Source organism: Pterocles gutturalis, unplaced genomic scaffold (genome assembly GCF_000699245.1).
Source record: "Pterocles gutturalis isolate BGI_N339 unplaced genomic scaffold, ASM69924v1 scaffold2658, whole genome shotgun sequence".
NCBI classification, from domain to species: domain Eukaryota; kingdom Metazoa; phylum Chordata; class Aves; order Pterocliformes; family Pteroclidae; genus Pterocles; species Pterocles gutturalis.
In genome coordinates, this window is record NW_010122702.1 from 73,436 (window position 1) to 88,486 (window position 15,051).

Below are 15,051 nucleotides of genomic sequence, written 5' to 3' on the forward strand. Positions count from 1 at the left end.
TAAATTTGACAGCGTATTACGACTGCCCCAGAACATTCCAGGATGAAATAATTCACAAAGGAGGGAGCCTGGAGGTACAAACACAGAACCCCACCTGTGTAACCTGGAGGACAGACACACTCGTACGTTTCCTGGCTGTGGGGATGACAGGTCCCTCCGTTCAGGCAGGGCTGGGACACGTAGCAGAGGTGAGATTCAGAGTATTGACAATCCTCTCCCGTGAACCCTGGAGCACATTTGCAGGTCGCCTTTCCTATCAGGGACGTTGTTTCACAAGTTCCCCCGTTCTTACAGGTATTGCTTTCGCAGGGGTTTCTGTACTGACAGTAGTCGCCAAGAAAGCCTTCTCGACACCTGCAACAGAGAAGAAGTTACTTGCAGCACATTCACCTGAAGCCTTGATATCCCGGGAGGATAAAAAGTCCCATGACCACTGAAAGTCTTGGAATTTGCCACAATTAATGGTAACGCTAACAGACCTAAATGCTAACGTCACAGATGGAACAGCGCCTTCCTCTGGGACTGTCCCACTGAAAACTTAAGTTCAAATTGTGAAATCGCGCATTACAAAACAAATAAATGCTACATACAGAGTTACATCAAATGCAAGACCTTACTCTTGCACTTTTCTTCAAAACTTCAGGAAAAGCCCAAGTCTTAAAGAACTGTTGAGTAACAATTAATTCCTCGTACCTACTCCCATGCTAGTAAGCATCCTTTTTTCGGAGAAAAATCAAGAGATTTCAGTATTAGTATCAGGTATTATCCATCTTCCAAAATATTTATAAACCTTGTACAAATGCAGTGTCTGAGGGGCTGAAGATCTGTAGCAGATCTTTCTCCACAACACTCCCATGAGACAGGAATATACTGTTATCCTCATGTTGATAAGTGCATCTGGGGCTGTGAGACGCTGAAGTCTGCGCTCAACAAGCAATGTAAGCACTGAAGTCAGGTCTCCCACGCCCCTGCCTAGCACCCTAACAACAAGGTCACTGCTCCTCTGTCTCCCACAGAAAAACGAGTACACACACTGTATCTACAACTAGGGTAATATTTTATACAAAGATCTGTGATTGCAGAATAATTGCAGTTATTTCTCTCTAACCTAAACTTATGTCAATACAGCCTGACTACACTTGTCAGCTGCAATCCATCTTTTAACTGGCCTTTGTACCACAAATTTTCCATTTAAGTTCCAGCAAGCCTGCAAACCCCACCTTCGTGTCACCCACAGTTCCATTTGCTTCTTTCAGGTAGCAGAAAGCTGCAAGAGTGTATGTTCGATAAAAATAACACCTAACACACACAACAGGACTGTCTGTTTGCAGTTGTGTTTTTTTTTCTGAAGTGCACAGCTGCATGCTTTAACTGGTAAGTAACCCAAGATACACACAGCCTGAGAGAACATGTATTTCACTGCAAAAAAATTCAGAGGGGAACATTAGATACGCTTTGTTACAGAACAGGACAGGTGCAATTATTAAATCAATGAGTTACTTAAATCCACAGGGAGGAGATTCCAGCTGCAAGCAATGCGCAAAGTCTCCAGTTAGCCCCCAGACAAGAACATAATGGTAAAGAGATGGCCTTCTCCTTATGCACTTAAAAGTGTATGGTGGATTGAAGAAAAAAAAAAAAAAAAAAACAAAAAACCAAAAACACACACACCACACACCAAACCAAACCAAACACCCCACAAAACAACAACAAAACCCACCCAACCAGACAGGCCTTAAAATTCAGTTTAAAAATCAAAGAACAGTCGGGAAGCTGTGTTTTAAACAGAACACTACAGGGATCTGCCTTTGTTCCTATGTTATTCAACACTTCTATCACTGAATATCAACGGAAAGCATCAGTGCTGGTCAAACACACAGGTAAGAGAGAAGACAAGCTCTTGGTAAAGAGTAGTAACACAAACTGCTTAACAAGGCAGCCGGCACACAAAGTGCACTTTAGCACTGCGAAACCACACATCTAGGAACAAAACAGACACAGCATCCTCCCCAGAAGAGGAGAGTGACCTGGGAAAGGCAAACTTGCTCTGGGGGTTTCTGAAACGCGAATTCCTACTGTGACAGTTTGGCCAGGAACACTTCAGACGGACAGGCAGCAAATACCAAGTAGGAGTGAATGAGATTGTGCTACATCTGATACTCGCATAGCACAACTAGTACCGGACTCTTACATTAGTCCTGGCGTCTGCTCTTTAAGAAGGGAAGAGCTGAAATGAATTCAAAGAAGCCAACAGTAATGATTAATAGAAAACTCTTGACACAATGAAAAGCTCAGGTGGCTCAGTCTATTTATCAAAGGGAAAAGGGAAGGAGACAGCATCAAAAGCTCCAAGTACTCACAAGGAAAGGCAGATTTAACAATAATTCCCAATATACAGGGCACAGGGATAACAGAACTGAGCAGTTTAAAGCTCAAGCTAGATAAATTAAAACTAGAAACAGGGTAGTATCTGTATCTTCAGACACAGACTTACACTCAGTCTCTCAGCAGCGGAGAGAAACAACGGGAACAACGCATTTAAGGTTGCAGTGGAATTTCTCCATCACTCATGCTTGTCTAAAAGAACACCAGGGTTGGCTGTTTCAGAAAGAGTATGCACGCGAGTTCAAACACAGCTATTCAGAGAGGTTATTATCCCAGTTACGCAAGGGGTCATTACTAGATGACCACAACTGTTTTTTCTCATGTTAAAATTTATTAACTCACTTTAGCCATATGGTTAGAGCAGGAAAGTCATATAATAGATGTGCGTAATTGTAATTTACCATTCCCCACGCTCAAATTAGGTGCCTTTCACCATGCCTTAATACTTTCAACTTCATATCCAAGAACAGACATGAAAGAAGTTTTTGCAGGGCAAGGCAGGATTAATAAAGTTACAGAAAGCAAATCCTGAGACAATACCATTTGCAGAACATCCTCTGCCTCTTCTGCCATCCTTGGGATAACAGCCGAAGGCTCTCGGTCAGCGTGAGCTGCTGCCACATCACACGAGAGGCAATCTTCGGGTATTCTCGACCTAAACCACTGCAGTTCTATAGGCTTCTTTTAACATCCCAAATCCTTCCTCAATACGGGTTAGAAATCAGTCCAAATGCCAGCGGGCTTTGTAGGAGCTTGATCACACAGAAATCTGGCACCCAGCACAGACGGCTGTGCCAGAAGCTGGAGCGCTGCTTGACTCCCACGGCATTCAAGCCTGCACACGGTGCACTGGCTAGCTCTGCTCAGAGACCGTCTGGATAACTGCAATTAAACCATGTTTCTAGACATCTACATGCAGCTGATGAATGTGTAAAGTCAAATTGAGCTTCAGTCCCAGAAGGTTTACAAGGTTTCATCATAGGGATTTCTTCTGGTTCCACCACCGCCAGCGCTGGGGGGTTTGGGCAGCTCAGCCACCCGCTGTCCCAGCAGCACACCAAGCTCCTCAGCAGGCACAGGCCATGCGCTTGTAGCCCTCCCCATCATCAAAGAAAGAGCAACAAACCAGAACTCCCCAGAACCCCACCTAGGGCATCCCATCAGGCAAACAAGGTCCTCCAACACCACCCACCACTCCAACAACACAAAATAAACCAAAACACACCTAAAAGATAACTCCTAAAATGTTTTTTCACTGAAAAGCTGTAAAACAAACTAGAAAGCCTAGAGGAACATCTCATGTTTTGTTCATAAGCAAATTAACCACCATGATAGATCTTCTCTCCCACCCCCCCAACACTCAGAGGTACTGGAAGGCACATTTAAGTGTTGCCCCCAGGGAGGAGGGAGCCTAAACAGTGATTAGGAGTATTGCTGGTGTGATTTAAAAGGAACATGGAGACCTGTGCTCTAAGAGGACACTCACAACCATCACCCACAAAACGCCCAGCGTTCTGTACACAAAAGTTCTGGTACAAAGTTGAAGAGCACTCCAAGACCAGGCTTGTTCCAGTATCTTCTGAGGCTAATCAGGAAAACATGGGGGAGCACTCCAGCAGGGAACAGCAGCAGCTCTTTCAACTTTGGCTCTTTATGTTCGGACGGGCAAAGCCTTACAGACTATGCAGAGGGAACACGCCTGCCTGTGGAAAGATGGTAGGTGAGGTATCCACAGCCCTTGTGCCCACCATTTTGTTCTCCTCCTGGAGAAGTGCTTGGTCACACAGTTATGCAATTTTCCCCTCCAGCAATTCAGCGCAATCCTTTTTGAATGTTAAAAAACAAAAAGCCTACAGTCCAGACTTTCAACCATGTCTCCTATCATCAACATTTCTAGGCACAAATACTAGTAATTTAGTTCTAAGTGCTGGTGTAGGCAAAACTGCAAATATTTGCCCCTGATTCATGTTGGGCACCACATTGTTTCGCTAAAAATAGAGGCAAACACTGAAAAAGCAGAGTTCAAACATCTTTAAAGGATATGATTATCCTCAACAGCAACTCCAGCTCCCCACCACCCCTGCTCTACTCTCATCCTAACCTACTCTTTCAAATTCTCTTTAGGAGAGAAAAGGAGAAAAAAAAACCCACTTGTCTATAAAGCAGCTTAAAACTGTAGCAGCTTGTGTCAGCTCCAAATGACATGCTCAGAACAGGAAACCGAATCTTTTCCAAATAAAAGCCACTGTTTCTCCTTGGTTTTCCATCTAACACTCAGAAGCAGAAACAGCAGGATGCAGTTTGTTCTGGCACTTTCTGGAAGTACACAAGGTCTCTTAACCTACTTCAACAGGAATTTAATATTTTAAGAACAAATTTCACATACAACTTAATTCAAATTATGATTTCTGAAAACTAGAGAGTTTGAAATGGGAAAATGTCCTGTGGGCTGCATCAGCTATGCAGCTGCTTCTAATTAAAGCTTCTCCTTTACACTCTCTGGGCTACTTTCCAGCACAAATACTTTAGTCAGAGCTCAGCCCATTTTTTTTTTTTTTTTGTCCTCCTCCTTTTCAGCCCCAGCCTGTATTTGCCTTAGCTCAGGCTCTCACGGAGCTAAACAAGAGACGTAAAAACAAAATGAAGGTATTTATTGAAATCTGAAGTATCCACAAATCCAGAGAGCTGCATTCACTCTAACCACCTAACACTACAAAGTGAAAGTGGAAGACTCACAAAAGCTGCATTTTTGGCTCTTCTGCCAGAAAACTATATTGAAGTTACCTCCTAATACTTAGTTCTCTCTTGTTTTCAAAAGACTTCTGGAAAATATGTCTGACCTGTTGGAAAAACCTCCTCATCTGCCATACTATATTTGCCTGGGCACATTCATAGGACAGTCTCTTCAAATGCACCTTATAGACTGCTTTAACCAGTCTTCCAGATGTTTGATTTTCATGGGAGTTTCCTATTCCAGCCTACTGATATCATCTGGAGATGCACAGAAGGAAGCAGATGGTTTTAATTTAAAACGCGAAGGGAAGAATTTCCTAGTAGTCTTGCTTCTCCCCCTTCTCAACCCAACACTCCCTTCACTTTGATTGGAAGATGCTCCAACGGAGGGAGAAAAAAAAAAAAAGCAGTCTTACAACTAACGTGAGAAGGGGCTCAGCTATTTTGCTCCAGATTTTAACCAGACTTCCCTCTGGCTCCCGGGTTCTGACTCCCACACCTACACCTCCTCTCAGGAGGGAGAACAGGATTCTCTGGTTAGCTTTACAAACCCTCCTTCCCATGTCTCAAGGCTCCAATTTATGCGTCATACTTTGAATGCAAAGTATGGGATGGGACGGCCTCTCTGTTCTGCATTTAAAGCAGTACACAGCATTGTTTCTAGTCCACAGAAAGTGCTTCTATGGTGTACCGCTCTGCAGCACACCACGGCGTAACAGCAACCAAAGCCTGCATGGGAAAGGTTTAGTTCAGCTTTTTCTGACCATCACAGCTCTGACCTGCTTTTGGTCTGCAGAGGTAAATCACAATAGAAAATTTTGACCGAGTGACTCAAATCACCACTCTGTTCCCAGATATGAAGCTACAAGAGTGTGTACTCTCCCCTTCTTTTGCCCTGGTCTCAAGGGTCTCCTTTGACTTCTGAAAGTAGACAGAGGGAAACAGGAAAGGGCAGCCCATTCTCAGAAAAGGACAACTTCTCAACTTTTGCATTTAACCTCTTCTGGAAAACTCTCAGACCTCATCCTGCTACAAGGTCTCCTATGGGTATTCCCCATTCACTGCTCTAGGAGTGATTAGTCTCTTGAGATAGACCCCGAGAAGATATCTGCTGCAGTCTCGGAAGCAGCTCTGCAGTGCAGGATCTTGCCTTCAGCCCCAGACGTCCTCTAAAATATGAGTTAAAATTCATTTATGAAGATCCAGCTGGAAAGAAAGGTAGGTCAAAAACCTGGCAAGTGCTCTGGAGTTACTGGGGGTTAGAATTGGGATAGAAGCCCCTTATTGCCATGGTGTTGCTACTTTGGAGTTTAGCATCAGGACCCAACAAAAGACACTAGAATTAAAGCAGTAATTTGGTTCATACAGAAGTACTGATATTCCTTCTGGGCACGCAATGTGCAACAGACCTAAGGTCAAAAAATCCAATCTTAAAAAACCAACAAAGCACAAGAACAGCAACAGCCAGTTTCCTCCCTACACCCTGGAGCACCCCTACCCCAACTCCCTTCCTTCTCACTTCTGCTTCTCTCCCTGGCACGGCCTTGCTTCTGCTCCCCGACACTGGGGCACAGGGGAGGGATGTTGGGAGAGGCCACAGCTGCCAAACACGGGGAAACCAGTTAAGACGGGTCCCCTTTGTACTGCCACTGAAGGTACAGCCCTATTCCTTGGAACAGGGTCTGCGTCCTCGCCGTGCTACCCACTGAATGAGTGCAGAAAGATCTCTCAGACAAAAATTCTGACCTTGGAAGACGCAAGCAGAGGAATGTGTAATTTTCTAAATATAAAATCAAGGTTAAAGAAGGTCAGTAGTTCTATCAAACAGTGCCACAAAATGACGGCCGTGGGCCAGCGGCATTACCAGGGGAACGGAGCTACTTAAAGGGCACTCGCAAGAGCGATCTGATAAAGATCCAACTCCCACTGCCTTACAAGAGTCACCATCGCTGTTCCCATGACAGAAGCCAGATGCACCAGAATAAGGGTTTCTTACCAGAAAACTAGCTTTCTCTTTTGATGGAGTAGACACGACAGGATTTTCTGACAAAGCAAGCTGTTTCAGCACCAAGGTGTCACTGGCTGCTTTGCCAAATACCTACACTAGACGTTTTGCTTATCGGTGCTGACATTACTCATGTTTTATTCGTCACACGTGATCACCTCTGATGCAGGTTTTCCCTCAGCTGTTCGCCCGTTTCTTACAGGCAGCAAAATTAACTAGATGGACTGACCACACACAGAACAAACAACTTGGCCGAGTGAGGCACAGAAAGAGGAAGAGAGTCTGTTATAACAAATTATTGCCAAGCAGAGGAAGTACTGCAGAAAACTTGAAAAAAGTGGAAGGGGTGGAGATTTCACTGATTAGTGAGTGATCCTGCAGAGCTAGAAGCAGGCCACTTGCTTCAGTAATGTTCAGTTTCCTGAACAAAAACATGTCTACTTTTACAGCCATCAAAAAAATCAGAAAGTCATTTAGGTTACTACACCAGACAGAAAGTTCCCCTATTCAGAGTTCCTCATAGTGCAGGAAAGGAAAAAAAAAAATTAAAACCAAAACAGGATGCTAAGAACCAGCCTGCTAAAGGTAGTCTCTCCATAATTGAGGGCCTTTTTGCCTTTTTTTCTTTCCTTTCCGCAAATAAAAAGAGTTCTTAGGCCAAAACTAGAAAACAGACACATACTGATCTCTGTGTACTGGCCTCTATTCACCTTTCCAGTTACTCTGGCACCTGCAAAGGGACTGAGCTGCGAAGTGAAGGAGGGGTTGGCTTAAGACCTGCAAGAAGACTTTGCACAAAAAGGAAGGCAGCAACATCAGAATTATAAATAACTCTGTACGCTGAAAAAAAAAAAATCTACGAGTGGTCAAAGCTGCCACTGTGATAAGAGAAATGTGTCAAGATCTGGGCTGTACTACAAATACCAAACGGAAGTTAATCAGATGAACCAGCTAAACTTTTTTTTTTTTTTTTTTTACAGTCTAAGACATGGTTAAGAGGAACATGCGAGCTGGAGAAAACATCCTTAGGAAGGTACAAGTGGCACCACCATCAATTCCAGTCTTGTTTATTACCTTAATCGTGACCCACATGCTTTGCCTCCAGGCTAACATGCTTACATACGTGTCAAAGAGACCGACTAACATCACACAATTTCTTGTTTCAGTCTTAAAATACAGGTGAAAAGCAGGACAAGTTCCAGCTTTCTTTTCAGAAGAACAGCTCATTTCTGTTGACAGCAACATAAAGCCATGGAAAGGAAAAGACTAGGAAGCAGTAATCGTTAAAAATTTGAGAAAACCAACAGGGAACAACAAGTCCCCTATTTGCCTTTCTGTGGCCTTTCTGCACACCAGGTATTGATTTGAAACTGAGACGAACCTCAAATTAGATTACGATTTCCCCTTTGTGTGCCACAGGTGCAATTTAAGTATATTAAGCTTTATGTGCCACATTAATAGAAAGAACTAAAGGTTGTGGCTAGAGAAGATGGATGTGTAGAAAAGGGTGAAGAGTGGAGCTGTGTGTTAGCCAAGCTAAATCAAGAAGACAAAATTCACTAATATTTAAAGAATGTCGACATTAAGAAAAGAGGGATTTAGCATGCTAGAAAGCAGCACAACTTGCACTGATGAAGTAAACAAGGTTTAGAAAATAATCCATTTACTACAGACACAGTACATTAACCCTGCCAAACAAAGAGGATTTATTTTTGTGCAAAATAACTTCATTTTTAAAAAATCTAAATACCGCAGTTTGAAAAGTGAACTGCACTTAAATAGATGTGATATTCTCCAGACACCGTGCACTCTGCCAAAGCTCCTGCTGATCAGCTTTCCATGCAGCAGCCAAGTGAAGGCACCACTGAAGATGGGTGTCAACATTTACCAAAACCAATTACGTGACAAAGACAGATGTGGTTGTTTGTTTGGGGTTTTTTGCTAGTTTGGTTTTGCAACTCACACATATTACTTGCTCTCCAGCATGTAGAAGGGAACTGGCACACTTCAGAGAGTACAGTAGTTCTGAAAAACCTCAAAAATATTCAAATTGGGGCTGAAGGTCTAAAAACTAAGTCAACCTATAAGATGAAGGGCAAGTTCCAACTTCAATTCTGGGGCTGGAAGCAAGGTGCAGAGTTTACCTCTATGATCGCTTTGACCTCGCTTCCTAACCCAATGTGAAGAAATCAAACTGACAAGATCCAAACCCAAAAATCTGAGTAAGAATTCTTACATTACAAAAAGCTAGCACATAAGAACTAACTTGTTATCAAGAAACACCAACTGTGCTAAAACTGTTACACCGAATGCACCCAATAAGAAAATCTTAACAATTCTCATTTCCTTTCTGGCTAAGACCTTGCATGAAAGAAGATTGGTAATTAAATTGATTAGGAATGAAACCAACTTACTTGCAATATCCTGTACCGTTCTGATACGGAATGCACCTTCCCTCATTAACACATGGCTTGGATTCATCCATACACTGCAAAGCTGAAAGAAAAGAAAACAACAGTCAAATCAGTAGCCATACATGTCAAGTCAAAGCTTCATTAGCATATATTGGGGAAAGAAAATCTTATAGTAAAAAATCTTATATGACTGGAACAAAGACAATATCACAGTTTAATTTAACCTCTGTCAGCATCAAAAGAGCCAGACTGAAAGAAGAATCAAACACAGATTTGTTCATCAGGCAACTAAATGTTTCCAGAATTTCTTTTAGGTAGATTTTCAAAGCAAAGCATGCAGTAATTTCAGCAAGCTACAAAGACATTCGTGTCAGCACTCGTGTATTTTTGGGTTAAGTATCACCACTTACTCCTTTCTGATCAAAATTCTGGACTGAAATTCTCTGAAACAAGAGGCAACCACTTGTGAGCCTTCTTTCACAACATTTTGTCTCAAATTCTTTCCCTCTTTTCTGCTGTCTCTAGGGACACTGGGCACCGAAATAGGGGCATGTGTCCCTCATAAGCTCACCTGCATGTTTCTAGCAATCCAGGACTCACCACAACATCACTAGTGTTGTAGCACTCCAATTTCAGTCAGGATCACATTTGGGATCAAGGGAAAACATCTGAGATATTCAAGACTTTCAGCAACGAATGTGGTATTTCTAAGGAGGAGATGGGCTGTAGCTCAAACTTGACATGCTCAGTATTATATTTTTAAAAAGGCACCAAGTATGATACAGTTCAGGGCTGGTCAATTTTTATCCAAGTCTACTGAAAGCTCTAGTGAGCCAACGCACCAGCTCCAGCAAGTGCTCGTCTCTTCACGGGGACCTGAAGCAGCATGCCGTGGCTATTTCCGAAGGGACGAGAAGGGCGAGAACTCTGGAAACCCTGCAGGAGCAGAGGGCACTCTAGAACCATAAAAATTTCGCCAGTCCACCTAGCCCACAGCCTGCCACTTGAACAGCACCGAACTAGTGGGTAAAGCTCTCGGAACCAGAAGATCTGGGTCCCATCCTAAACTTACCCACATACTAAGAAGTCACAAGTTCTTCCCAGCCTCCAGTGCTGTCTCCTGGCCCCCAAACACACACACTTCTGTGCCTTTACGTACCCTATTTCAACAAGCTTACTGCATTTGGGCAAGCATTTAACCAATCTTAGTCAAAGGCGCTTAGAGGCATCAATAAGATGCAACCACCAAAAATGCCCGCTTGTGTACCAGCTGCTGTCAGGCAAACTGACTTTTTTTTTTAAAGGATGGTTTCCCTTTCCTCAAAGGATATTAAAATTTTCAATACAAATTCAACAAGGGGCATGAGGGAAAACTGGTCCAAAGCACCACCACAGTCGATACGTTGGTGGCTAAGGAATGGGGCTCAGAAACAGAAGGGTTAACGTATCAGTCCCACTAAGCTCTCCCTGCAACCAGCCCAAATTCAGTCCAGCAATTAGACAACTTGGAACAGACTCCAGTTACTGCTATCCAGAGCTTGAAGTGTTATTTCTCAATAACCCTGGAGCACGTAAACAGGTCACACGCACTACGAAGCACTATAGGAACATTTCACATTTGCAATCCCCACAGAGAATACAGTTAAATTAAACCCAGTTGCCCAGGAAAATTATCAGTATTTCCCACAATATGAGTACGCCTGCTTCTGTCAACTCGATTTCTGAAAAAGGGCACTTGGATGGCGCTGCTTCTGCAGAGCTCTCAGGAAATGAACAAAATTCCACTCTCAGCCCCTTTCAGATAACCCCCGAGGTCAGGGTTACTAAGCGACAGAAATATTAACACGGATTTTGCATGGCATTCCCCCCCACTGCGGTCAAAACCACTTACACTGATTTGCACCTGTCTGACAATTTCTATCCCATTTAACGGCAACATCCACGAGGCTCCGACTCCAAACTTCATCTGCTTCTGTCTAACAGGACAGCAGCTTGTTTCCACAGCAAAGATTAGCTCCAGTTAGCACCGTCCAGCCACACTGTGCTCCAGAGAAACTGCAAAAGGACCCACACTGATCGGGGCTTCTCCTCCCACCCACGCTCCTCCAGGGAAACTGAGGAAGGTTCCAACGAGCCTTACCGCACGTCAGAGAACCAGGAGGGGAAGCAGACTCGGTATTCTCATCTAACCGCCTTGAATTTTCATTCTCTTCACACCAATCAAGCCAGTGAAGCAAATACTCAGAGGATTATTTCTTTTGTGCCCAGGCTTTCAAACACAATTTTGTAATCTCTTCGAGGACCGCTGTCCCCAGTGAGAACCGAGCAGCCAGTTGATTTTGTAACCCACATAGTGAAAGCCTAACCAGCACTCAGCCAAAAACACCTCCCAGCACAGCGGCACGGGGGGAACGCGAGGGCGGACGGCTTTGGGGGTCACACTAAGCATCCCCATCAGGGATTGCTGTTCAGCCTGCTAGCCCAAATACAGACACAGGAGAGAGGCTTGAGTGAAGTAATGATTAATTTTCTCATGGTTTTTGACAAATTATTCCTGCCTTGAACTGCTGTTTAGCAGGTCATTAAACTACTACTAGTCCTTAGAATTCTTTAACAGAGACATAGGGAACGGGACAATGCAAGTAGCTAAATATGTGTGTTTTGTAAATAGTAAGTTAGAAGTGAAAGAAGCAAAGAAAATAAAAGCAAAAAGACTCTTTTGTACTTTGTCAGCTTAAGACTAAAATAGGCTGAACAGAAATACGCTGAAGTGCAACTAAAGCTGACATGAATGTAAATGTAACCATATTCTATATTAAAATGAGTATTAAAAAGTAACATGACCACTTCTCTTTAAAAAACAAATCACAAAGGAAATGGAAGACTACAGTTCTCACAGTAAAATTAGCATTTCTATGCACAAAGCACTGTCTTCCTGTATTTAACAATATCTTTCACAATTTCACAACGCTCAAAACCAAGGCATTTCAACATGACTTACTTCAAAAGCTACTTTCCTGCTACTCTACCTTGTTGTGCTGCAGAGTGAACAGTATCAGAAACTTCACCTTCTACCCCAGCCAGCATGAGAAGTACGTTTCGCTACATCCATTATGTTAACTGGAAAGACTTTGGTGTGTACAGCACGAGAGAAGACAACCTTGCCTTGAAATAACAAGGCCACTTTTTGAGAAGCCATATATATATATATATATACACACATATATATACACACTCACAGAAACACTACAGGAAGTGCCGTGATTCTCAACATCTGAATCTACCAAAGCTCACACCCTGCTGAAGTACAATTTCACCCAGGTTTAATCTTTTTGGCAAAAGAGACAGTTCAAGCAAATCTAGGAGGAAAATAAAAGTTGTGTTTCTGCCTCATTGTTCTTTAGGGTGCCAAGATGATCTGGAAGTTGTGATTTGGTTTCTATACTTCATCTGCCCGCTATAGATTCAGATACTATCTAGGCTAGAAAATTAAAAGAAATAGTGAAGGATTAAGATCAGAAGCTGTGTGTGTCAGGGTTCAGCTTTTAAGAGAGAAGACTGCTATAGGGAAACAGAGCCATAACCAGAGAAAATCTGAAAGGGCTTTGTTGTAAATACTAGAAGGAAAGCAATGCCGATAAACTCACCCACAAATTCAGAAAAAGTCAGGCAGAAATAAATATGCAAAATACCAACACAATTAATGGTGTGAGGAAGAGACATGACAAAGCTGGTTTCCTGCAGCCCTGTGGCTGATTATCCTGCATCTCAGAAGGTGCAGGCTCTGACCAAAGGCTTCACTTTAAATAAAGGGAGAGCAATATTCTGGCAGAGAGCACAGCTGAGCTTGCTTTCTCCTTGGGAGGACATTATATGGGTCTCTCTCCTCTTTCTGTCCATACATTTTCCATTAAGTTCACAGAAAGGCAGTGTCTTTTACCGACCTACACCTCTGTCAAATTTGGCTGAAACTTGTCCATAGGTTTAAAAGCTCCCTTGGGGGAGAGCATGGAAAACAACCACCTTGAACACAGAGGAAAAGTTGGGCTAAAAACACAATAAAGGCTAGAAACAAAACCGAAGGACAAAATAGGTTTCAGCAACCTTTATGAAGTCAGTGGATTTTCTGTCTTGATTGACATTCATGACAAACAGCCTGTCATTTCACCTGCGTTACCCATTACATATATATATATACATAAGAGAAAGGATTAAAAGGATTCAAAGCCCTCAAACAGCAGCAGCACAGGACACACGGGGAATCCTGACACACGCTTGCCCGAGGTGGATCAGCTCCGAAGAGGATGACCGCCAGCACGGCCAGCAACACCAGCTACCCTGCAAATCAAGGGGCCTCAAATTCCAAGGGAGCGAAAACCAGCCTCTGATTCCCTTCAGGAAAAACAGAGCGTGAAAAAAGGAGCTAAGAGAAAATGCGGAAACACGAGGTGCAATTCTGCAGGAAGAGCAGCAGGTCCTCGCTGTGCGGAAAGGGACAAACTGCTCCCACGGCAGCACCTCACACCACACAGCTGCTGAGAAAGCTGGCGAGGAAGCGCTGCACAAATGGGGAGAATACCCAAAGATAACCAAATTGAGGAAAAACACAAAAAAGAGTGAGAACTAGTTATGCTATTCACTAACCTCGACAGATTACAGTTCCAGTGAGATTACATACCAGGGAAGAACCCGCTAGTAAATCAGAGCTAGCTAAAAAAAAAAAAAAAAAAAATCCATTTCCATATTTTTGAAGTGCAGATCACCCCACGGCAGCCACAGGGGGCCAGGGGAACCAAACTAGGAAAAATCCTCACTGTGAAAAAGATTTAAAGCCTTATATTCAGCTCACATTTAGAAAATGTTAACACTTGGGGGATTTAAACAAGCTGAGCAGTTTGCACATCATAGACAGAGGGTAGTAGTTAAGGAGGAAGCTTGTCTGTAAGGCATAGAAATCACCTGCAAAGTAAAAGTGCTTTAACTGGATTATTAAGACATCTCTGCTGCTTTTACACACAAAAGCCTGAAATCAGTTGGACAATGCAAGACTGGTCAACTGAGAATCTGAGCAGAGCTCAGAGAAGTGTGAAGGTACTCAGCCAAGGTCCCGTACCTCGGGCGAGAGAAAGCCCCAATGTCTAAACGGCTTTTCTGCACTAGCTTTTCCAGGCTTTGTAAGACAAGCATTGAAAACCTGAAAAGATCTCTAGAGTTCAAAAAAACCTGATGAACTTCTAAAGCAAAATTCCTTCTTCTTGCAGGCTTGTTCTTCTAAAAGCCACTTTTTTTTTTTTTTCATCTAAAACATGAGGGCAGGGTGTGGAGTTTTGCGAGTCGCATTTGCTGTTTTAGATCTCTCCTCCAAATGTCTAGGAACCGGCACAAACTACTGCTCGGCCATCCTAACAGCAGAGCTGGGAACGGCTGTGCAAATTCACAGGGGAGTTGAAGCCTTTCTGTCCTCGGGGTCTCAGGCCCGGGAAGCTGCAGGAGGACTGTCATTCCTAGCAGATG

General features: G+C 43.2%; 1 protein-coding gene across 1 annotated transcript in view; it reads right to left on the reverse strand.

Moving 5' to 3' along the window:
- The window catches only part of NOTCH2 (notch 2), a gene marked incomplete at its 5' end in the record, with an annotated part of 80,136 nt that extends 65,461 nt beyond the window's left edge, over positions 1–14,675 (reverse strand). Inside the window, 4 exon segments of the mRNA XM_010077586.1 lie at positions 95–354; positions 9,538–9,619; positions 10,380–10,473; positions 14,595–14,675. Coding sequence (XP_010075888.1) covers positions 95–354; positions 9,538–9,619; positions 10,380–10,473; positions 14,595–14,675 — 517 coding nt within the window.
- Positions 14,676–15,051: the final 376 nt, after the last annotated feature.